This window comes from Aplosporella prunicola (assembly GCF_010093885.1).
Source record: "Aplosporella prunicola CBS 121167 unplaced genomic scaffold K452scaffold_21, whole genome shotgun sequence".
Taxonomy (NCBI): domain Eukaryota; kingdom Fungi; phylum Ascomycota; class Dothideomycetes; order Botryosphaeriales; family Aplosporellaceae; genus Aplosporella; species Aplosporella prunicola.
In genome coordinates, this window is record NW_022983549.1 from 701,145 (window position 1) to 722,780 (window position 21,636).

The window sequence follows — 21,636 nt, forward strand, 5'->3', positions numbered from 1 at the left end:
GGTGGGCTTATCGATTGCAGTTACCGTGGTGACGGGACCGCACTAAAGCCAAAACAGAAACCTCCCGCAATTTCTCTGGACACTCATTAAGTCGACATTTGGCTTCCCACGGCATTCACTCTCCCAAGTCACCCAAAATGGCGCCCCCAAGGATGGTTTATGGCAAGCGCCCCAAAACCAACAACGCTTTCGCTACTTCCTCCAACTTCAACTGGTCCAGTCCCGGCAAATCCCCCACCGAGAAACGCACAACGAACGGGATCGAGGATGTCACAAACGCAGTTGATCGCCTGGATATAAAATCAGAGGACAATAAAAGCAAAACGGTGGAAAAGAAGCAGGACAGGGCGCTTCGCACCATAGACGGCAATGCGACACCCAAGCCAGCGCGGCGGAAGGCGAAGGAGCACAAGGAGAATATTTCCGAGGTCGAGAATCACGAACCCGCGACGCCTGTTTTGAAATCAAAGCCCGAGAAGAAATCTCGAAGGGTTGAGGAGCACACAAATTCGAAAAGCGAAAGCACACCGGAGCCAACACCAAGGCTCCGTCGGCATCGCAGGATGAAGGAGGCTTCGGCTGAGGTCAAGGAAGAAATTCCCGACTCTCAGGATGAAGAGGACAATGCGACATTGAAAGAAGAATCCACAAAGCATACGAACCTAGAGCCTACTCTGGAAACCCCCGTCAAGACTTCCTCCAACTCCCGCCGCCGCCGCATTGCGCCTTCGACTGTTCTCCCTAGCCCGGCGCCTTCAGACCCCCTCTCAATTTACACTAAGCCCCTTCTCCGCCTGTGCAATGACCCGCACGGCCGTGTCGCTCCAACTCCCTTCTCTACCTGGTCCGCCTCTCTCGAGCCGTACTTCAATATTCTCAAGATCGCCGAAGCCTCCTACGGCGAAGTCTACCGGCTCTCACTCAAGTCCCCCCACCCCAACTTCAGCACATCTGATGAATCTGTCCTCAAGATCATCGCACTCCGCCCTCCTCCCGGCACCGTTCCACGGAAGAAGGGCAAGAAGACAAAGAAGCAGAAGGCACTAGAAGAGAAGATCGAGGGCATGAGCACGGTCGAGTCGGTGGAGAGCGAAGTCAAGCTTATGCAGCGCATGACGCACGTTCCAGGCTACACGAACTTCCGCGAGGTGCGCGTGCTGAAAGGCATGCCGACGGATCCGTTCGTAACGGCGTGGAGGGATTGGAATGAAGGTAGAGACGAGGAGAAACAGAGTATCTTCCCGGATCCGGGCGAGCAGGGCAGTTACGACGACGACCAGCTATGGGCGGTCGTCGAAATGCAAGACGCCGGCACGGATTTGGAGGATCTGAAGCTGGAGGACGTCGGCGGCGTGTTCGGCGTGTGGGATATTTTCTGGGGTGTTGCTCTCGCGCTCGGCAAGGGCGAAGAGGAGGCGCGCTTTGAGGTAAGCTTTGCAGCATCATCTACCATTTCTCGGCCATGTCACTAACCCCACTAGCACCGCGACCTCCACATGGGCAACATCTGCATCAAACCCTCTTCCCCGACCCTCCCTCTCCTCGCGCCCGCCTCCCATCTCACAACCCACACCCTCAACTTTACACACCTCGAAACCACCATCATCGACTACACGCTTTCGCGCGCCCAAATGTGCGACCCAACGCACCCGCTCTTCCTCGACCCGCCCGAGTCACACATTGCGTACCTAGACCTCGAAGCCGATCCCGGCGTCTTCGACGGCGACGAAGAAGTAGAATACCAGTACGCGATGTATCGGCACATGCGCTCGGCGGTGTACTTGGACGACCCACTAGCGGACATCTACGAGCGATGGGACGAGGCGACGGAGACGGGGCGCACGTGGCAGGGCTTCCATCCGCAGACGAATCTGGTGTGGCTGCACTTCGTGCTGCATGAGCTGGTGAAGGACTTGCCGTTCCCCCCTTCGTCTGCTTCGAGGAAGAAGAACGGCAGTCGCAGCAAGTCGAGGTCGCGTAAGGCTGCGGATGCGGAAGCGGACCCGGAGGACGCTCTCCAGGCTAAGCGCACGCAGCTTGCCAAGATCTTGAAGTATATTCACCAGAAGCTGCTTGATCCTACCAAGCTGCCTGCTTCGGGTCTGCATTCTACGAAGGACTTGATCGCGCTGGCGCTGGAGGAGGGATGGCTGAGTGAGGACGATGTTGTTGCTTCTTCGGGAGCGGAGGAGGTGGAGGGGAGTTTGGTGGAACTGGTCAGTGCGTTGGATATTGGGGAGGATAGGAGGAGGAGGAGATAGATAGAAGAGGGTGGGTATGGCATTGATGGCGTTAAGGATGGGTATACCTACTTGGCGTTTTTAGAAGGGTTGAGAGCAGGGGCATTGCATAGGGCTGGGCTGCGGACTCCGCGGTAGTGATGCCCATGTAAACGCGAACCGGAAGGGTTGGATACCTATTGAACGTCATCAATTCAACAGAGGCAGTAGAGATGAGGCACCAGGGCATCCACGGGCCTCGGCCTCGCCCGGAGCCGACCGACCGTCCCCGCCGACGTCACATGGCAGGCCGACGGCTATACACGGCCCAAGCCACCCGTGGGACCCTTGCGGGGTACCGGGTACGAGCCGGCGCTACCCCAGATTCCGTTCACCCTGCCAGGCACTCACTCCCTCTCGCACCTCGCCCTCCCGCTTGCTCGCCCCAACAATACCTAATGGCCTCGATATCTGTGCCCCGTCTGCTCGCCCGCGGCGCCGTGCGCCCGCTCTGTCGGCCCCGTCCCTGCTGCCCCCGCCCCCAGTTCCAGCGCGCGTTCCTCTCCTCGAAACACCCTAGCGGCTTCGTGCCGCCAGCCGTGGAAGACCTGGAGGAGCTCCGCGAACGGGCGCAAGAGTTTACGCGTGAGCGACGCCCTCTCTCTCACACTCTCCCACTAGCATCACGACCGCGCAAGAACTCTAGCAACAACAGCCAGGTAGCTAACACGCGCGCGCGCGACCCCCAGGCCGCGAGATCCCCGAAGACGTCGCCGCGCACACTGACCGCACCAACGCCTTCCCAAACGAAATGTGGCGCAAGCTCGGCGACGCGGGCTTCCTGGGCATCACGGCTGACGAGGAGTACGGCGGGCTGGCCATGGGCTACCAGGCGCACTGCGTCATCATGGAGGAGATCAGCCGCGCCTCGGGCAGCATCGGCCTCTCGTACGCGGCACACTCGCAGCTCTGCGTTAACCAGCTCATGCTGAACGGCTCGCCGGACCAGAAGTTGCGCTTTTTGCCGGGTTTGGTTGCGGGCGAGAAGGTCGGCGCTCTGGCTATGAGCGAGCATTCTGCTGGCAGCGATGTTGTGAGCATGAAGACGACGGCGAAGAAGGTCGATGGCGGGTTCTTGCTTAATGGCACCAAGATGTGGATCACAAACGTACGTCCAGCCTCCCATCCTTCCCACCTCGTGTACAACCTTCTTAGCAGCCGAGCGCTAACCTGCCTCCGTGCCCGCGCCGCAGGGCCCCGACGCAGACTACATCATCGTATACGCGAAGACGACGCCCGACGCCGGCTCCAAGGGCATCACGGCCTTCATCGTCGACACAAAAACAAAAGGCTTTTCGTGCGCGCGCAAGCTCGACAAACTCGGCATGCGCGGCTCCAACACGGGCGAGATCGTGCTCGAGGACGTCTTCGTCCCCGCTGAGAACGTCCTCGGCGCCGTCGACAGGGGCGTCCGCGTCCTAATGGAGGGACTTGATCTCGAGCGCCTGGTCTTGAGCGCTGGGCCCATCGGGTATGTAACACTCCCTCCCTCCCTCCTTCCAAGCTCCTACGCAGGCTAACGCTCCACACAGCATCATGCAAGCGTCCCTCGACCTCGCCCTCCCCTACACCCACACCCGCACCCAGTTCTCTATCCCCCTCGCCCACAACCAGCTCATGCAAGCCAAGCTCGCAGACATGCACGTCGCCCTCTCCTCCGCGCGCGCCTACACGCTCTCGGTCGCCGCGGCCATTGATCGTCATCACGAAGCCATTGCCGCAGACGACTGGCTCATCCCCACCCAGGACTGCGCCGGCGCCATCCTCTTTGCTGCCGAGCGCGCGACGCTGTGCGCGCTGGATGCAGTGCAGTGTCTCGGGGGCATGGGCTATGTGAATGAGATCCCGGCCGGACGGTTGTTGAGGGATGCGAAACTGTATGAGATTGGCGCGGGGACGAGTGAGGTTAGGAGGATTGTGATTGGGAGGGCTTTTAATCGCCTGTATAAGTAGGCGTGGGCGGGGGAGGTGATAGTAAGGTATTGGTTAAGACTAGGTTGTTTGGAGTTGCGTCTTTTATTTAGTGTTTGCGCACCGTGTCTTGTGTTGGCTTTTGGGACGAGATGCTCGCTCGTATTGCGCTTTAGACGATATACATACATACATGTACGTGATATGACGGCCTTGTCTACCTGCTTTGGCTTTGTGTCTACCGCTTTATTTGAACAGCAACGTTCTAGTTACCATTAGTTTCCTTGTGTTTACTTAAATAAGCCAAGCTATAAGTCAGACTGTCGTTTTGAACAGCGTTCAAAGCCGCTCCATCATCATCGTCTAAAACTCTCAGTCAATCTGATTGGACTTCAACGTTCCGTTCCGTTCCGTTCCCTGCAAACGACCCCACGACCCTTGAACTCCAAGATAAAAAGAAGCTGCTGCAACCTGTCCAGCAAAACGCCACTCTATCTCCTACCCAACATTCCGCGCAGCACGTCTCTGCGGAACTGTTCGCCATAACTGCAACGCCCTGTCCTCAACGTCTCCGTACTGCGCAACTACTTTGGCGGCTCCGGCAACGCCGCACCGTCATAAGGCTGGCTGTCAGGGCCAACGTGAGGGCGGATGTCCTCCGAAAGCGACATCGGGTCGATGTACCGACACGTAAGCGCAAAGCGCAGCGCGCCATCAGGAACAACAGCATGCTCATAGTACTTCTGAATGTCTGCGCCATGCATGAGCATGACGTCGCCGTGCCGGAGCTGCAGCGTGACGACGTCCCTGGCGTTGCCCTTGGCCTTCAGCCCCAGCTCCTTCGGCAGCGCCTTCACGCGTTGCTTGTAGGTCGCCGCCGCCTCTTCGCCGCCTGTTGCCTTCAACGCCTCGAGCTCCTGCCACGCGGCTAGCCGTTCGCTGTATTTCTCGCACCCGGGCATCGGCTTGTCGGTTACCATGACGCCCGCTTTCGACACCCCGTTGTAGTGCTTCTCTTTCATGCGGAGCTTCATGGGCGCTGGCCAGCCGAGCGAGAGCGAAGCAATGGTTGGTCCGAGCCCGGCTTCTCCGTCGTCGTGGTAGTCGATCGCTTGCTTTTCAAAGTAGCCGATCAAGAGCTCCTCGTTGAAGTCCAGGGAGGGATTCGGCGTTTGCGCAAGCTGCAGCGCGTGCCGCGCCACCCAGTTGAGGCGCGAGCGCGTGTTCTTTATTGCTGCGGGGGCGGTGTCGAAGGACTCGCTGGCTGTTTGGGCTACGAACTTGTAGTACATTCCGTAGTTTAGACAGAAATGCTGCGTTAGTTGTCCGCCACGGAGAGTGGTGCTGCTCAGTAACCGGCGCCGCAGGTCGATCTTTCCGGCTTCAAGCTCGGTCTGTAGCCCCGTGAACATGTCGTCTGGACCTCCCTGCTCCTCGTTCACGGTTTTGTTGGCCATGTAATGCGCCACGAAGCCATCTACTCCTGGAACCCGGTAGATGTGGATCCGGTAATTGTGGAGGAAATGGAGCTCCAGTTGAACTTCCGGCGCGTGGTAATCCTTAGACGGAGCGTAGGCCGACGTGAGCGGGCTGTAGTAGTCCCGGAAAGCAGTCGGGGGGATGATGCTGTGTGGGATTTTGTGCTCGAAATTGCAGGCGGTGTTTCCGCACTTCCACCCATTCCAGGTCTCCCGCGAACTGCATCGACCGCACTTAGGACACACAAAGCCTTTCCATGCGACCCAGGATATGGCTTGTCCGGCGGTTGGGGCAGCGCCATCTAATATCATAGGCTCTGGCTTTAGAGGCTGGGGCTCCGCTGAATGTGGCCACTCTGTGCGTTGCTTCAAGAAGCGCGGGTCGTATAACAACTCCACCGGCTCGAGTCCGTTAGGAAGCTTCCAAAACCTCTTGCATTCTTGGTGAAGGCACATCCAGCCCTGCAAATAGACTTGTGGGCTGGATTCCCGACAGAGGTTGCAAGTAGCTTCTACCGGTGGCGGTAGGGATCCGACTTTGGGTATCTCCTGATTTGCAGGAGCCCACCAGCTCGCCTTCTCCGGCTTGAGCTTTTCGAAGCGGTATCGAAAGACGATCCTGCCATCTTCCTTCTCTGACCAGATGTGTGTTGGCTTGAACCAGTCCATGACACAATACGCGTGGGGCACTTTTGACGGTATGTTCGGATTCTTTTGTCCAATGATCAAAGCCACAGCGCTCTTGGTCCTAATGTTGAACTCCAGATTCTGGACCTGTTTTGTCAGGCTCTGATCTCTGCTTCGGACCATGCTGCCGGATGTCTCGTCTCTCGAACGGCCGCCGCCAGATAGGGAGAGCACAACATCGACATCCATATAATCGCGCTCGCCTGAGTGCTTGTCAAACATGAAGGCGCAGGCGTAACCTCCGGTACAGTACCCAGCACACTGATAGCCACGGTAGTATGGCAGCGTCTCACACAACGCTTGCCGTCCATCCGCCCATACCTCGGGGAGGCCCATCGGATCCGGTTTATCCTTGGAGGTGCTGATGACCATGAGTTTCCTGGAGAGCTCAGCCATATCACGGCCCTCTGGCGTGGTCATGAAGTCTACAGGAGGTTGCACTCCAGGTCCATGGTCCAGTGATGGTTGGGGTCGCACTTTTGCCGGTGACACGAGAGCTAAATCCTCAAATCTTTGCGCTGTTTGATCAGCGGTTTCTCCCACCGTGGCCGGCCCTGGAGCGGGCGAAGAGACCTCCTCTTCTGTCACTGATGGAGACCCTAAAATGACCTTGGGGCGTTTCGACCTGTTGGACTCGGAGACTGCGGAACCGCCTTTACGCTTTCTGTTCTTACTCTTCTGTTTTTGGTCCTTCTTACTCTCTTGTTTTTTGCCTTTCTTATTTCCATTACTGACGGCCTTCTTTTTCCCCTTAGTAGCCTTGCGAGAACGACTTCGGACCTGTGCTTCCTCGTAGTCACTGTCCCTTTCGCTTGTATTTTCGCTAATGCGATCTTTAGAAGAAGTTTTTCCTCCTGGAGTCAAGATAAGTCGCGTCTTCGCTTGATGTTGATCAACGGCAGAGTCAGAATCATTAAAAGACCCCCGACTTAGTTCCTGATGATTTTCGTTATCGTCATCGATGTCCGAAGGCACAGAGCTGAGTTCGCTCGATGCGGAACTATAAGTAGGTACGGTTATCTGCGTTGAGCTAAGTTGAGGAAGAGCATATGGAGAAGCATCCGGAGGAGAAGAATTCGTAGTAGAGGAAAAACCCTCCCTGCGAGAACCATCTGTATACAAGAAAACATATTTGTTAGAATCACTCTTAAGTGAATAGCCATCGGTTTATGACTCACCTGTGCTATGAGACGGCGATTTGTCGAGGCCATGGGACCCGCGGACACGACGCTGAGACGTTGCGCGGAACCTCCTTTCGCCGTTCATGTCATCCCCCACACTTTTCGGGATGCCTGACTCCGGCCAACCACTCCGGGGACAAAGGTCCAAAAGCTCCTTGAGCATGTTGAAGGCTGTATCGTTATGGTGTGGGCTTGACGGGAATATATATCGTTGGTTGACACGCTTCTATGAGGTCGGACTTGATTGTATGTTGAAAAGCAAAGTGGCGATTGAAGCAAGACAAGCAGTAGCGAATTTCCCAGCGGACTTATATAGATCGAAAGCTTTGCTAGTTCAAAGAGCAATCTATGTGAAGGAGAGTGAAGTGAAGTTGGCACGTGGGCTGAAATTTCAAGGTTCGATTGAGTATGGCGAAGGTGTTAATTGCGAGAGATGTTTGATTGAATGATTGAATGAAACTTTGTTGCGATGCTGGTCAGCTGGTAGTAGACAGCAAGCAGCTGAGGTCAAGCGGTGTTTGTTAGTCACAGGCGTGGCATTGGATTGCCCGCAAGATGACGATGTGAAGGCGATCGGAAGCAAGCTGTGCCGGTTTGTTGTCAAAGAAAGCGTGACATGAAGCTGAAGCTAAGATAGCAGTTGGTGCGACAAGCCGGCGGTAAGCGGAAAGTTGCGGGGGAGCGGAGGTTGGTGAAAAGGTGGTGGTGACGAGTGGGCAGGCTGGCAGTGGTGATGGTGGGCGCCCGGCATTCGAAAACGGCCAGGTCCGTGCACATGGCTTACCGTCCTGTCGTGCGCCTGCCTAGGTCCGCATATGCCCCTCATTTTGTGTGTTTAGTCGTGTACTACACACACACAAAAAATACCTAGCCACTGTGAAGAAGGACGAACAAACAAGAGCTCACATTTATTGATTACATCTCCGGTGGACCTCGCTCGGCCCGTCTAGTCCGGCAACCTCGGCTCTGACGCGCCCCGCATGATCCTTCGGCCTTTGCTACCCCAGATTTCCTACGCCACATACAAGCTTGATAGGTAGCTCTCTACGATACTTCCGGCTTCCCCAACGGTGTGTTACCCTCTGTTCTAATCTTGACTCTGCCATTGGCTTCGCATTGTGTAATCCCACCACGCATATGCCCTCGCAGCTCTGCTTCTGCAGCTCCATCTAACAGCTTGTTCGCAACCCCTGATCAAAGCGACTAATAATCCCAGCAAACCAGAAACACAGGGCACTATCTCCAAGTAAACCCACCACCAGAGTCTCGTACCCCGCATCCGACCACGAGCCACAGCCAGCATGGTATTTCATCCTCCTTCCTGGGTGCCAAAGCTCCCATTTGACCCTCCGGACTCGATCACGATTGGCGATTTCATGCTGGACGAGGCCTATGGCCGCCATCCGCTGGGATATTCTTACCCGCCCTTTACCTGCGGACTCTCCGGCAAGGAATACTCGGCTTTGGAGGCCAAGGATCGCGTGGAATTTCTGGCGCGCGGGCTGGCGAAAGAGCTCGGATGGGAGCCAAACCAAGGCAACGAGTGGGACAAGGTCATTGCTCTCTTCAGCGTCAATACAGTATGTCGTAAGGCGATCTTAATTCACAGGGATTGCAGCTGACAGCGGCAGATCGACACCCTGAATCTTGCGTGGGCGACGCACCGTCTTGGTGGTGTGCAGACTCCTGCCAATGCTGCTTACTCTGCTCCCGAGATCGAATACCAGTTGAAGGACTCTGGCGCAAAATGTCTCTTTACGTGCTCGACGTTGCTCGACACAGCTCTCGAGGCTGCAGAAAAAGCCGGCCTACCCAGAAACAGGATATACCTAATAGATTTGCCCAAGGAATTTACCGGCGGGAAGGCGACGCCCCAGGGATTTAAGACGCTAGACCAATTGGGTTTGGAGGGCGCTCAGTTGCCGCGCTTGGAGCCAGTGAGATTGGCACCCGGCGAGGGTAGGAAGAGGACTGCATTTCTATGCTATTCGAGCGGCACCTCCGGTTTGCCGGTAAGCCCAGACACTCTCAAGAATCGTTCGGACTCCACTGACATCAATACAGAAAGGTGTTATGATTTCCCACTACAACGTCATCGCAAACACGCTCCAGATCAAGACGTACGACAAGCTTGCACGGAATAAAAAGATTCCACCGGGCACGCAAAGCGACTACACGGAGACAGTCCTCGGGTTACTCCCTATGAGCCACATTTACTGTTTGGTGGTCATTTGCCATGCCAGTGTTTACCGAGGCGATCGAGTGGTTGTTCTGCCCAAGTTTGAGATGAAACCTTACCTCGAGTGTATTCAGCGCTTCAAGATCAATGGCTTATATGTCGTGCCCCCGATCATCATCATGATGTTGAAAAACAAGGCCCTTCTCGACCAGTATGACCTCAGCAGCGTCGACGTGGTTTTCACCGGCGCCGCACCTCTAGGAGAAGAGGTCGCCGAGGACGTCATCAAGCAGTACCCAAGCTGGTCCATCAGGCAAGGCTACGGGCTCACAGAAACCAGCACAGTAGTGTGCTCGACCAGCGAGCACGACATCTGGCTCGGGTCCTCCGGGTCGCTAGTCCCCGGCGTGGAAGCGAAGCTCGTCTCGCTCGAAGGCGTCGAAATCACAGGCTACGACCAGCCAGGCGAGCTCATCGTCAAGTCGCCCTCGGTCACGCTCGGCTACCTGCACAAGCCCGACGCCACGCGCGAAACGTTCCAAGACGGGTGGATGCGCACGGGCGACGAAGCTGTCATTAAGAAGTCGCCACAGGGCCACGACCACGTCTTCATCGTCGACCGCATCAAGGAGCTCATCAAGGTCAAGGGCATGCAGGTCGCGCCCGCAGAGCTCGAGGCCCACCTCCTCACCCACCCGGCCGTCAACGACTGCGCCGTCATCCCCGTCCCGGACCCTAGCGCCGGCGAGGTCCCCAAGGTTTTCGTCGTCAAGTCGTCGGCGGTGGGGCTGGAGGAAAGCGACCGCATGGTTGCAAGGCAGTTGCAGAAATTCGTCGAGGACCATAAGAGCAGGCATAAGTGGCTGAAGGGCGGCGTTGAGTTTGTGGATTCGATTCCGAAGAGCCCGAGTGGCAAGATCTTGAGGCGCGTGCTAAGGGATCAGGATAAGGAGAAGAGGAGGAGGGAGGGCGCGAAGTTGTAGTCTGTATGTACGCGTGGTTGGTTTGGGGGTGGAGAGGGTGTTTTTGGGTGCGTTTGCAGCGTGTGAGCGTTTGTTGGCTATTGGTTGGTGATGCTGTATAGCGGTTGGCGTATACGAATTGTGTATGAAGTCGAATGCCAGATGAATCCTTGGATCTTGGAGATTGTTGCGTTGGACAAGTGTATCCCCGCTGCCTATATAAACTGAATATCTGTCCTAGCAAGTCTTCAGAACTCGATGAGCGCCGGCAGCTCAAGAAGTAGCAAGATGGAGTACCAACATAACAGAGCCGGGGTCGTGACCTGTACGCATGCCCGCCACAGCCTTATCTCGTGTCAGTACTTGCGCCGTTTCCACCAGAGCAGCTCTCCCGCTGCTGTTGGTGTTGAATGACATTGACGTCGTTTGTCATTCTTCGTCAATTGGTGAGTCTTCCGCTGTCGTTGGATATTTTTGGCCACTTAAGGGATAAGACTGGATTGCTGGTGTATATATTATGCCGCGCCCCGACCCGGAGAAGCAGGGCACACACGTGACGGGGCTGCATGAGGCACAGGAAGCAGGCATGAGGTGCATGAAAGCTACCAGGATGCGCGCGAGAGGGGTACTGCATGGGCGGCAGCCAGGCGTGGAACCGCCTCTCACACACCAATGTCTGTCCTGCTTCTCTGAATTCATGTCGCCAATTCGTAGCTAATTCCTGTCCCTTCTCTCTCTCTCTCTCCCCCTTGGTGGTGCGACTCTAGAGCTGCCGCATCGGTGGCCATGCTCTCCTTACACCTTCGCCGCGTGCGCTCAAGTACGTACACAATGTCCCGTACAGGCGCTGGACGTCTCGCTGTAAACAACTCATGGATGACGCTAACCAGCCGCGGGCGAGCAACAGAAGCAACAGCACCAGCACCAGCACCACCGAAAGGCCGAGCAAAGGGCCGACGACCAAGCACGCGCCCGACGCCATCCCGCCTGACGCCAACCCGGCAGCAGCGCGAGCATCAGCCCGAGCAGCTCTCGCAACTCATCCGCGCGCTCAAGCACCGCAGCCGCCCTCCTCCTCCCCCCAATGCGCAATCGAATCCCGACAGCGGCCGCCGCGCCCGCCCCTGGGCCGATGGCGTCAGGGAGCAGTTCCGCGCCTCGCTGCTCGGCGGCGTCGCCCGCGCAAACCAGGTCGACATCTTCCGCGATATCCTCGCCGGGCCCGGCTACGAGCCACGCCAGTGGCCGCAGAGATTGCTGCCCCGCACGCCGCGCGATCTCATGAGCCGTGACTTTGTGAAGCTGGCGCGCAGGGAAGAGAGGGGAAAAGAAAGAGGAGGAGGAGGAGGAGGAGTGGATAAAGAGACGACCCTCGTCGTCCATGCAGCTAAGCTGGCGCTGCGCGATGCGCTCCAGACGTGCGAGTACGAGCACGACTACGTCTGCATCATCGACGGCTTCATGAGCAATCCCGTCCTGACGCGAGACCACAAGCTGGAGCTGCTGGGCTGGGTGAGCAAGCACGTGAGCGCGCGGCTGCGGGCGACCGTCCAGGCGCAGATAACAGTCCTGCGGGCACGCAAGCAGCTCGTCCTCGCCAACGCGTTCAGCGCGCGCGTTTGCGAGGGTGAGCTGCTCCCCCCGCCGCTGATCGAGCTGGGCCTGCTCAGCGCCGTGCGCTGCCGCGCCTTCCAGGCCATGCACAACTACCTCGGCGCCGCCCTCGCCCGCAACAAACCCCTTCCCAGCGCCCTGCTCCGCGCCTTTCTGCACACCGCCCTCCTGCCTCCCCCCGGGGCTGCCGACGGCTACCAGCTCCTCCCAAACGCCGACAGAGACGACACCACTGTCCGCGACTGGCTGCTGCTCCGCCTGAGCAGCCTCGTCGACCGCTCCGACTGGTACGGCAGCTACGAGCCCTTCCTGCGAGCCGTAGCGCACGAGGGCCACACGCGCCGCCTCTGGCACGAGTGGAAGGCCGTCCAGGCCGGCCTGCAGAACGACAAGAGGCCGCAGCAGCAGCAGCGGCGGCGGGCGGGGCGGGCGGGGCTGCCGGGGCCGCGCGACCAGTGGCACGACGCGATGCCCTCGCCCGTCGCGTGGAGCGCCACCGAAGAACACCGCGTCGAGCGGCGCCTGGCGCAGCGCGGCCTCCGCTGGACCGCCACCGCGCGCGCGGAGCTGGCCTTCGTGCTGATGTTCCTGCGCGCGCGCGACCCGGGCCGCGCCTGGGGCGTGCTGGTCCAGTCGGCCGCTTTGCCCGTCGATTGTCTCCCGTGGCACGTCCAGGCCTTGCTGCTAAAGCACCGGAAGGCTGTGCCGAAGGGCTTGCTTGCTAATCAGGGCGCGGGCGTGCTTGCGGACTTGTGTGCTGCGAGGCTGGCGGGTGTGGAGTGCGAGCTGGCTGGGGTCGAGGAGCAGCTGCTTGGGATCAGGCCACGGCCGGCCAGGGTCAGGCATGTGGGTGTCGAGGTCGAGCAAGAAGAAAAGCCGGCCAATGTCAGGAAGATTGGGCATATGCCGGAGATAATCAGGGTAGCGCTGCCCGAGGTGGAGCAAAAACAGCACCCCTCCCCCGCGCCCCAAGACCTTCGCCCCAACACCAGCATCCGCGACGCAACCCTCACCGCGGTCGAGCAAGCGCTGCACGTCGAAATCCCGCAGGAGCCGCACGTCGAGTTCGCGTTCGCGGCCAACAGCAACGACGTGGCCAGTAAGCACGCGCTCCAGCAAACGCTGATGGGCCTATACGAGGCAATGCTGGAAGAGATCGAGCTGGCTTTGGGGCTGGGGACGTGGGTGTGGGATGAGGAGAGCGGGACGGGCTGGCATGAGGAGGGGGAATGGGTGAGTGGTCCTGTTTGTTTTGATTGCTTTGCTTTGATTGCTTTGTTTTGCTGTCGGTGGTAACGGCGCTGACACGGTACAGCGCGAATTAACAGCCGACGCCGCCGCATGGCAAGAAGAGGAAGAGAAGAAGCATCAGCTTCAGCAATCCTCAGCGGCCAAGCGCTCGCCTGCTGACGATGGCGACCGCACGGGGCTACTGCACCAGTATTATGAGACCGAACTGGCTAAGATCGAGCAAGCAATGGGGCTTGGGAAGTGGGTGTGGGATGAGGGCAAGGGCAGGGGCTATCATGAACAGCCGGAATGGGTGAGTTTCTCCCGCTCGCTTCGTCTCGTTCGTCGGTGGCAGTAGCAGTAGTGGCGCTGACACAGACACGGCACAGCTCCGCGAATGCGCATGGTTCGCAACCGACGCCTTATGGCAAGAAGCGAAGCTGCAGCTTCAGCGGCAGCATCCCTCGCCGGCTAAGCGCTCGCCTGCCGCTGACGATGACCCCGCCGGGCTGCTGCGCCTGTATGAGACGGAACTGGCTAATATCGAGCAAGCTATGGGTCTGGGGAAGTGGGTGTGGGACGAGAGCAAGCGGATGGGCCACCATGAGCAGCCGGAATGGGTGAGTCGTTTTTGTTTGTTTGTTAGGTTTTCGCAAGTCCTGTTGACTGACTGGCTGACTCCCCGGTGCTGTATACAGGTCCGCGAATGCACGTGGCTAATGCTTGACCCCGCGTGGAGGGACGTGTTTCGCCACTGGGGGCTGGACGACGAGGAGCGCGTTGCTGAGGAGAAGGAGGGCGACGACGATGACGGCGACGGCGTGAAAGAGGAAGAGGAGGTAGGGCGTTGATGATGCTGGTGGTGCTGGGGGTTTGTTGTAGGTGGGCGTGCAGGCAGCTAGATTAGAGGATGTGTATAGGAGGCATTTATATCAAGATATGTACGTGTGTATGTAGGTAGGTAGGTAGGCATAGGTAGGCGTACACCATCTTTGGCATCATCAACCTGGGAACGACACACACAGACTATTCAGTCAGGCCGGGAATTGGACGGAGCAGAAGGCCTTCAACAACAGCAGCGACGCTAATCCGTAGAATGTGTAGGAAGACTAGGTTCGTATAAACACAGGCTTCTGAAAACCCATTGATCGATATCTAGCACCAGAACGCACCCCAAATTTTTGGACCAAGATCCCAAAGCCATTAGTTACTCCACCGGGCAGCTCCACCCGTCCATACCGTCCGTATCTACAGTGCAATTTGGTATCACAACACCCCCCCCACTCACTACCCCCTCTTCGCGCGCTCAACCCCCACCTTGGCCGCAAACTCGACCGCCTCAACCACCTCCTGCGGCTGGCTCAGAAACGGCGAATGCGAGCCCACAAAACTGAACGTCGTCGTCTCGGGCCCCAGCACCGCCGCCATCTGCTGCTGCATCGCGAGCGGGATGGCTTGGTCTGCTGCGCAGAACAGGTACGTGCACGGCATGTCGTGCCACGGCTCGTAGGTCACGGTGCCCTGGAATACGGGCGCCGATTGGTGCTGGATCTTGGCGATGGCGGCCGCTTGGGCGGGCGCGGGCATGTCGTGGTAGAAGACTTGGGCGGGCGTGGCGGGAGTGCAGTAGTTGCCCTGTCGGTGGCGTTGCGTTAGCTGCACTGCTCTCTGCTCTTGCACCCTTCTCTCGTCGTAGGTAGGTAGGTAGGTAGGTGGTTAGGAAGCAAGCAAGGAGGGTAAGTGGCAGTACTCACGTCGAACTCCAGCCACGCCGGCGCATTCCCCGCAAACATGTCAAACAAACACTTCCCCTTGGGCACCACAAAAGCCGCCAAATACACAAACATGACGACGCCGCCCTTCTTGCCCGCGCGCGCCCGCGTCCGCGCCCCAAGCCCCTCGACCGCGCTCGCGCCCACGCAGCCCCCGTACGAATGCACGACGAGCACGACGCTCTTGCCCGCGTCCGCCAGCTCCGCCACCGCGCCCCGCACCGCCGCGACGTCGTCCGAGAGCGTCGCCGTCGGTGGCTCCGCCCCCACCGACGGGTACGCCACGCTCTGCGTCGGGTAGCCGAGCGCCGAGAGCCGCTCGCGCACTTCGTCGTAGCAGTCGGGCGTGTGCCAGGCGCCGGGCGCGAGCACGACCGTCGGCTTCGCGGCGGGTGGGGGCCGCGTCGCCGAGGGGAGGATCGTCATTGTTGTGCTCGTGGTGGTTTTGGTTGGGGTGGGGGGAGCGGAAAAGCTGCCGGATGAGGCGTCGGGTGTCGGCTCGGATGGCGGAAAAGGTCGGCCTGCCTGGTGGTGGTGGTGGTGGTGAGAGGACGGCTCTTGCGCGTGCCAATTGGGTCCCTTTGTGTGTGTGTGTGTGTGTGGCTTCAATTGGCTTTTTGGAGGGCAATTGGGCTTAGGTAGGTAGGTAGGCAGGAGCAGGAGGAGGAGGAGGAAGAGGAGGAGGGAAGGAAGTAGGTGATGAAGTGGGAGAGTGAGAAAGAAAGAGAAAAGGGAAGAGCAGAGACCGAAGAAAGAAAAATAAACCCACCAGTCAGTCAGTCCGTAGGTCAGTCCATGCCCATCAGTCAGTCAATCAATCAATCGAACAATCGATCAGTCAATCAGTCAATCAATCAGGCAGCAGAAGAAGCAGCTCCAGAGTCAAGCCCCCACCCCACCTCTCCTCCGATTCCGATACTCCCTCCCGGCCTGGCCTGCTCCCACCAGGTCCCTACCTAGGCACAACCTCCCTACGTACCGTACCTACCGCCTCACACAACACGCGGCCACGCCACAAATCCGCCTCGAATCCATCCCGCATCCTTCCCGACGGCGGCGGCGGCAGCCGGAATCCCCAATCCCAACCAGCACCCAAATCCTCCCTCCCAATGGGCAATCCCACGCCCGGCGGTACATCCGTATGGCCAGACCACGCACGGCTACCATGATCCGAGATTCGCTTCCCGCCACGCCGCGTCCCGCATCCGCGGCCGCGGCCAGGGTCTCGTCTGTACAGTACCGAAGAGTGGGGCGAGTCGGCTCAAGACAGGGATGCCCTGAGTCGTGCCGCCTTTTGTAGGGCTTGGGGGCTGCGGCGGCGAGTCGTGCGCGCGCGTGTGCCGTGGGATTGAATCGGGCGGGTTTGCTGCTTGCTTGCTTGCGCTTGCGCTTGTGTGGTTAGGACGGGGACGAGGTGTGCGTGTTTGTGGTGTGTGTTCGTGGCTTGTTGTGTTGGTGGTTTGCGAAGCCATAATAGAGCGCGTTGGGTAAGGGTTAAACGACCACGACGTCGACGCGCCGTCCTTGGCGGCCGCCGCCGCGCGCGCGGGATCGTGGCCGATGTGCGGTGGGTGGGGTCAGTCAGCCAATCTTTCGGGCGTAGCACGTGTCCTCCGTACGAAGTATGTACTCCGTAGCTGTGTCGGACAAGGTTCTAGGTTGCAGCTGGTTGCGCGCGGTCCTGACAAAGACGGTGAGAGAGAACTACCTAGCTAGGTAGAGGAGGCTTCTTTGGCGAACGGGTTTTGCCGTCCTATACTGTAGGTACTTACTTCTCCTCTTCTTCGTTTCCCGCAGAAAAGATTGCGGGTTGCTGCGTCCGTGCGCTGAGCCATGCTGTCTCGGGATGCGGTAGGAGTAGACGATTCGCGCTTTCCTGCATGCGTAAACTGTACGGAGTACCTAGGCAGGAAAACTTCAAGAGTGGGGGGAATCATGACCGCCATTGGAGTGACGATGGCTGCCTGCCCAACCTAGGTAGGTAGCTGCTGCTCGTCTACCCATTCTACCCATCACCGCTAGATCTCGTGACATACTCACAGCCTACCTACGTAGCAACACAAGCCAGCCTACATACAATACACTTCCGCAACCCCAACCCAAACCCACCAAAAAACCGGGCCCAAGGCGCATACCCACGTTGTACTCTGTACGTCGTAACAGCCTATAACTCAAGCTTGTATTGTATTGTATGTAACCCTGCCACGACTACATACATACAAAGCAGTCATCAGGCAGCAAACCGCCCTCAATCACACCACGCTCCAAAGAACCCAGTCCAGACCCCCCTCACCGCCGCTGCTGTTTACTGAACGCTCGCTTCTTGATACTATACTACGAGTAGAGCTTGAGGCTTGAGGCTTGGCTGGCGAACTACTGCGTACTGCGGCTGCGATGCACGTACTGTACCTACCCTACTTAGAGTGCAGTACGGATTAGAAGCCTACCTACCTACCTACCTATATGCTCGATCGAGCCTGGTCTTACTTACCTAGCAGCTAGGCGGTGGGTCCGTGCTTTGCTGTGCTGTGCTGTGGCTGTGGGTGATGAGTGGTTAGACATCTCATGGTCTACCTAGTTACTTGGACAGAAGCGGGAAGTGTACGCAGGTTGTTTGCGCGTCCGGGCCCGGTTTGCACTCCATCATAAATATATAAGAGGGCCTCGTTGGTCGTACGCATGCATTTCTTCGTTTGCCATTCTTCGTTTGCCTGCAGCAGGCAGACAGACAGACATACGTGCGTGCGTGACCTGGGATACCGGAGTGTAAGGAGAAGAACAAAAGGAAAAGAAAAGAAAAAAGAAGCTGGCTCAGCCATCATCGTGCCGCAGTCACTCCAGTCAGTCCAGTACATGCCGCTCCCTTAACCACCCTCCATCCATCCATCCATCCATCCATCCATCCCACCAAGAAAGAAAAGACGCCCCAGCCCAAGCAAGAACCCAACCCAACCCAACCCAACCGACCGACCGACCCCGCCAAAAACACCACCACCAACTACTTCTTCTTCTTCCCCACCTCCAGATCCCCCGTGCTAGCGAGGTCGCGCCGCCGCCCCTCGAGCGCCTCCTTCCGCCTCGCCAGCTCCTCAACCTGCCTCTCCACGTCCGCTTCCGCGCCCCGCAGCAGCCGCAGCAAGCTCTCCTCCATCTGCCGACTATACGGCATGCTCTCGCTGCCGCGCTCAGGCAGCTCGACCGTCTTGGCCCCCGCACTCCCCGCCATGACCACGCCGGCCGCCTTGCCCCTGCCCTTCCCTCCTCCGGGCCCCGCGCTGCTGCTGCCCCCCTCCCACTGCCGCTCCTCGTCCGTCAGCGCCGCGTACAGCGCCTCCGTCGGCTCGTTGAACTCGACAAAGTCCAGGATCTCCGCTTTGACGAGGTTGGCGGCCTTCATCCGCTCCGCTTGCTCCGGCGCCCCGTACGGCTCTAGGTACAGGTAGTGCGACCGCACCGCGTGCTTCTCGCCCACGTACGGCTGGAAGTACAGCCGTATCTCGACGGTGAAGCCGCCCCAGCCCGTCTCGCGGACTTCGAATGGCGGCGCGGATATCACTGCGGGGAGCGAGCGTTAGCTTCTTTTTTGTAGCCTTTGTGTGTGTGTGTGGAATGTAGTATGTGGGCGGGGTCACGCACTCCTCTTCGCGTTCGGATACGTCTCGTGCAGGCTAAACTGCACCTTGTTCAGCCACAGCCCCATGTCGGGCCCTCCCTCAATGTTCTCGACGTAGACGCGCCACCCCGTCGTGTGGTCGTCCGGGATGCCTGCCGGCCGCTCCTTGTCGTCCAGCTTCCACGCCTCGCTGCCAATGCGGAACGCCCGCGTGATGCGCGCCCCCTTGACGCGCTTCTTGTCCGACGGGCCCGCCATGGCGTACGGGTTGGCGCTGGCAATCGAGTTGGCCGTCGTGCGCCGCGACGACGAGAGCGGTGGCGTCGCTGCCGATGCCGTGCTGTGGCTGTGCCCGTGCGACGCGCGCTTGTTCCGCGGCGGCTGGTGCTGCTCGAGGTGTAGCGGCGCGGGCGCGGCGCGCTTCTTGCCGGCTGCGGTAGTGGCGGTGCCGGTGGTGGTGCTGGTAGTGGTAGTGGTGTTGATCGTGGTGGTGGCGGCAGCACTGCCGGCACTATGCGAGTGCGAATGGTGCGACGACGAGTGCGAGTGCGAGTGAGCGTGTCCGTGTCCGCCGGCTCCTCCGCCTCCGCCTCCTCCTCCGCCGCCGCCGGCTCCTTTGCGCGGGCGCGGGGTGCGGTGGTGGTCGGCCTCGTCGGAGCTGGGGCTGCTCGGCAGGGCGAGCGACGTGTTGCGGTTGTGGGCGCGGCGTTTCTCGTGAGCGGGTTCCCAGACGCCGGGGGCAAAGTCGCCGCGCAGCTCGGCGGGGATCTCGGAGGGGGTGCGGGTGTGGGAGCGCGACTTTTTGTGTTGGTGAGGATGATGATGGGCAGCGGTAGGCGTCGAGGCGGCCGTGTTGGTCGTGTCTTCTACGCCCGTGGTGGTCGAGGTTGGCGGCGGTGGTTGGTCGCTTTGGGGCGGCATGCTTTCTCGATCGTTCCTTGCAGAGCGGGAGGTTCTTTGGTGCTTGGTGCCAGCCAGCCAGCCCAAAGTCGATGAGGTCAAGACTCCGACACGACGACGAAGACAAAACAACAACAGACGAAAGACGATGGCGTCCGCGTCGAAGAAGATCGTGGTGTGTGGAGGCAATGGCTTCCTTGGTACGTGCTGCGGGCCAGCCTGTCGTCGTCCCGCATCCATCTGTGTCTACCTATTCTTCCATCTCGATATATGCTGACAACATGCTTCTTGCTCCTCCACAGGCACCCGCATCTGCAAAGCCGCCGTCGCTCGCGGCTGGTCCGTCACCTCCATCAGGCACGTACATACACACTCTCTCTTACACACACAGAGCTCTGCCCCTCTCACCACAGAGAGCTCTGCCTGCCCCGCACCCCTTTTTCCCTCACCCCACCACCCACCCACAGCTAGCTCTCACCACCACCACTAACCCACCCCCCTCACAGCCGCTCCGGCGCCCCCACCTGGTCCGCCGTCTCCTCCTCGCCCGACCCACCCCCCTGGGCCTCCTCGATAACATGGGCCCGCGCCAACATCCTCGACCCGCCCACCTACGCCGCCCACCTGGCCTCCGCCGACGCCGTCGTCCACACCATGGGCATCCTGCTCGAAGCCGACTACAAGGGCGTCCTGCAAGGCCGTGAGTCCCCGCTCTCGGGGCTCCGCCGCGCTTTCAGCGCCCACAAGGCCGGCAGCGCCACTAACCCGCTCGACAACAACGGCGGCGCTGCAGGAGGAGGGGGCCCGGCTATCGCCCCCGCCGAGAGGGACGGCCAGCTCACGTACGAGCTGATGAACCGGGACTCGGCCATCCTGCTCGCGCGCGAAGCCGCGGCCCAGCACGTCGGCACCTTCGTCTTCCTGTCCGCGGCGGCCGGCGCCCCCGTCCTCCCTGCCCGCTACATCTCGACCAAGCGCGAGGCCGAGGCCACCATCGCCGAAGCGTTCCCGGCCATGCGCTCCGTCTTCGTCCGCGCCCCCTTCATGTGGGACGCCTCGCGCGCCTTCACCGTGCCGCTAGCTGCGGCCACCGGCGCCGCGAGCTTGGTCAACTCGGCCGTAGGCGGCCGCTTGACCTGGCTGATGGGCGCCGGGGGCGTGAAGCCGCTTAAGGCGGACTTGGTTGGCGAGGCTGTCGTCGAGGCTATCGAGAATGGCGTCGCGAAGGGGCCGGTTGAGGTGCCCCAGATCGAGGAGCTGGCTACTAAGCATTGGCGCCGCAATATGCTGTAGGTCTTTATGTATAGGCTGTAGTGTAAGGTATGGCTTGCTTTGTAGGCTGCTAGCTAGATTGATTGATGCTGTATAATGAATGCCATCCATGGTTCTCCGCTCTGCCCGCATCGCTTCCATGCTTGCTTCATTGCACGGGCGCGGACGTGAACGAGATTCAATGCCAGCCAGCAGCTTCGATTCGTGCTATCTACATAGGTAGGTACCGCCAACAAACCAAAAACAAGTGGCTCAGACCCAAGCGTTGTGATCACTGACCGCCACCACCCCTCCGACCCCATGCCCTCTCGGCTCAGAACCAGACCGAGCGGCTTCGAACCAGGGAGGACATGGCCCTCGGGGGCGCTGCGTCTCAGAAGTATCTGTTTTTATTTGGTTTTGTCATCATCGCCACGAAGCCTTCCTGCCCGAGATCTGCCATCTCTCAATCCGAGAAATCGTGCATGGGGAAGGTGGGAGACAAGCTGTCTGGCTGTGGGGGTGGGCATGTGAAGGTGTGAAGTGGGAATGTGGGTGGGGCGGGCAGGACAAGGAAGC

The 21,636-nt window shown here is 59.3% G+C and overlaps 8 protein-coding genes across 8 annotated transcripts; 5 read left to right on the forward strand and 3 right to left on the reverse strand.

The window, feature by feature from the left end:
- The first annotated feature begins 132 nt into the window (after positions 1-132).
- On the forward strand, positions 133-2,407 carry K452DRAFT_352815 (uncharacterized protein). Its single transcript, XM_033545792.1, has 3 exons — positions 133-686; positions 783-1,427; positions 1,482-2,407. Exons 1-3 carry the CDS (start codon positions 138-140, stop codon positions 2,259-2,261), a joined length of 1,974 nt encoding a protein of 657 aa, XP_033394894.1. The 5' UTR covers positions 133-137; the 3' UTR covers positions 2,262-2,407.
- Positions 2,408-2,627: 220 nt separating this feature from the next.
- Positions 2,628-4,463, forward strand: K452DRAFT_276249 (uncharacterized protein). Its single transcript, XM_033539266.1, has 4 exons — positions 2,628-2,864; positions 2,969-3,387; positions 3,473-3,750; positions 3,812-4,463. The coding sequence occupies exons 1-4, from the start codon at positions 2,678-2,680 to the stop codon at positions 4,230-4,232; spliced, it is 1,305 nt and encodes a 434-aa protein (XP_033394895.1). The 5' UTR covers positions 2,628-2,677; the 3' UTR covers positions 4,233-4,463.
- A 225-nt stretch (positions 4,464-4,688) lies between these two features.
- Positions 4,689-5,978, reverse strand: K452DRAFT_290280 (uncharacterized protein). The gene has a single exon (XM_033540974.1). It carries the CDS (start codon positions 5,645-5,647, stop codon positions 4,775-4,777), a length of 873 nt encoding a protein of 290 aa, XP_033394896.1. The 5' UTR covers positions 5,648-5,978; the 3' UTR covers positions 4,689-4,774.
- Positions 5,979-8,816: 2,838 nt separating this feature from the next.
- On the forward strand, positions 8,817-10,860 carry K452DRAFT_360883 (uncharacterized protein). Its single transcript, XM_033546381.1, has 3 exons — positions 8,817-9,116; positions 9,168-9,548; positions 9,601-10,860. Exons 1-3 carry the CDS (start codon positions 8,838-8,840, stop codon positions 10,696-10,698), a joined length of 1,758 nt encoding a protein of 585 aa, XP_033394897.1. The 5' UTR covers positions 8,817-8,837; the 3' UTR covers positions 10,699-10,860.
- A 480-nt stretch (positions 10,861-11,340) lies between these two features.
- K452DRAFT_290282 (uncharacterized protein) lies at positions 11,341-14,430 on the forward strand. Its single transcript, XM_033540975.1, has 5 exons — positions 11,341-11,497; positions 11,585-13,524; positions 13,607-13,834; positions 13,911-14,141; positions 14,220-14,430. Exons 1-5 carry the CDS (start codon positions 11,464-11,466, stop codon positions 14,370-14,372), a joined length of 2,586 nt encoding a protein of 861 aa, XP_033394898.1. The 5' UTR covers positions 11,341-11,463; the 3' UTR covers positions 14,373-14,430.
- A 378-nt stretch (positions 14,431-14,808) lies between these two features.
- K452DRAFT_232993 (uncharacterized protein) lies at positions 14,809-15,719 on the reverse strand (the record flags this gene model as incomplete). Its single annotated transcript, XM_033537274.1, has 2 exons — positions 14,809-15,156; positions 15,276-15,719. 2 exons carry the CDS (start codon positions 15,717-15,719, stop codon positions 14,809-14,811), a joined length of 792 nt encoding a protein of 263 aa, XP_033394899.1.
- A 2,572-nt stretch (positions 15,720-18,291) lies between these two features.
- On the reverse strand, positions 18,292-19,164 carry K452DRAFT_233234 (uncharacterized protein; the record flags this gene model as incomplete). Its single annotated transcript, XM_033537291.1, has 2 exons — positions 18,292-18,848; positions 18,930-19,164. The coding sequence occupies 2 exons, from the start codon at positions 19,162-19,164 to the stop codon at positions 18,292-18,294; spliced, it is 792 nt and encodes a 263-aa protein (XP_033394900.1).
- A 790-nt stretch (positions 19,165-19,954) lies between these two features.
- On the forward strand, positions 19,955-21,099 carry K452DRAFT_328475 (uncharacterized protein; the record flags this gene model as incomplete). Its single annotated transcript, XM_033544988.1, has 3 exons — positions 19,955-20,006; positions 20,109-20,163; positions 20,313-21,099. 3 exons carry the CDS (start codon positions 19,955-19,957, stop codon positions 21,097-21,099), a joined length of 894 nt encoding a protein of 297 aa, XP_033394901.1.
- Positions 21,100-21,636: the final 537 nt, after the last annotated feature.

Coding starts and splice junctions, on each gene's coding strand:
- K452DRAFT_352815 (XM_033545792.1), top strand. CDS start 138: ATGGCGCCCCCAAGGATGGTTTATGGCAAGCGCCCCAAAACCAACAAC. Junction 687..782: donor AGCCTACTCTGGAAACCCCC/GTCAAGACTTCC, acceptor ATTTACACTAAG/CCCCTTCTCCGCCTGTGCAA. Junction 1,428..1,481: donor AAGAGGAGGCGCGCTTTGAG/GTAAGCTTTGCA, acceptor TAACCCCACTAG/CACCGCGACCTCCACATGGG.
- K452DRAFT_360883 (XM_033546381.1), top strand. CDS start 8,838: ATGGTATTTCATCCTCCTTCCTGGGTGCCAAAGCTCCCATTTGACCCT. Junction 9,117..9,167: donor CTCTCTTCAGCGTCAATACA/GTATGTCGTAAG, acceptor TGACAGCGGCAG/ATCGACACCCTGAATCTTGC. Junction 9,549..9,600: donor GCGGCACCTCCGGTTTGCCG/GTAAGCCCAGAC, acceptor ACATCAATACAG/AAAGGTGTTATGATTTCCCA.
- K452DRAFT_276249 (XM_033539266.1), top strand. CDS start 2,678: ATGGCCTCGATATCTGTGCCCCGTCTGCTCGCCCGCGGCGCCGTGCGC. Junction 3,388..3,472: donor CCAAGATGTGGATCACAAAC/GTACGTCCAGCC, acceptor CCCGCGCCGCAG/GGCCCCGACGCAGACTACAT. Junction 3,751..3,811: donor TTGAGCGCTGGGCCCATCGG/GTATGTAACACT, acceptor CGCTCCACACAG/CATCATGCAAGCGTCCCTCG.
- K452DRAFT_290280 (XM_033540974.1), bottom strand. CDS start 5,647: ATGGCCAACAAAACCGTGAACGAGGAGCAGGGAGGTCCAGACGACATG.
- K452DRAFT_290282 (XM_033540975.1), top strand. CDS start 11,464: ATGCTCTCCTTACACCTTCGCCGCGTGCGCTCAA. Junction 11,498..11,584: donor CCTTCGCCGCGTGCGCTCAA/GTACGTACACAA, acceptor GGCGAGCAACAG/AAGCAACAGCACCAGCACCA. Junction 13,835..13,910: donor ATCATGAACAGCCGGAATGG/GTGAGTTTCTCC, acceptor GACACGGCACAG/CTCCGCGAATGCGCATGGTT.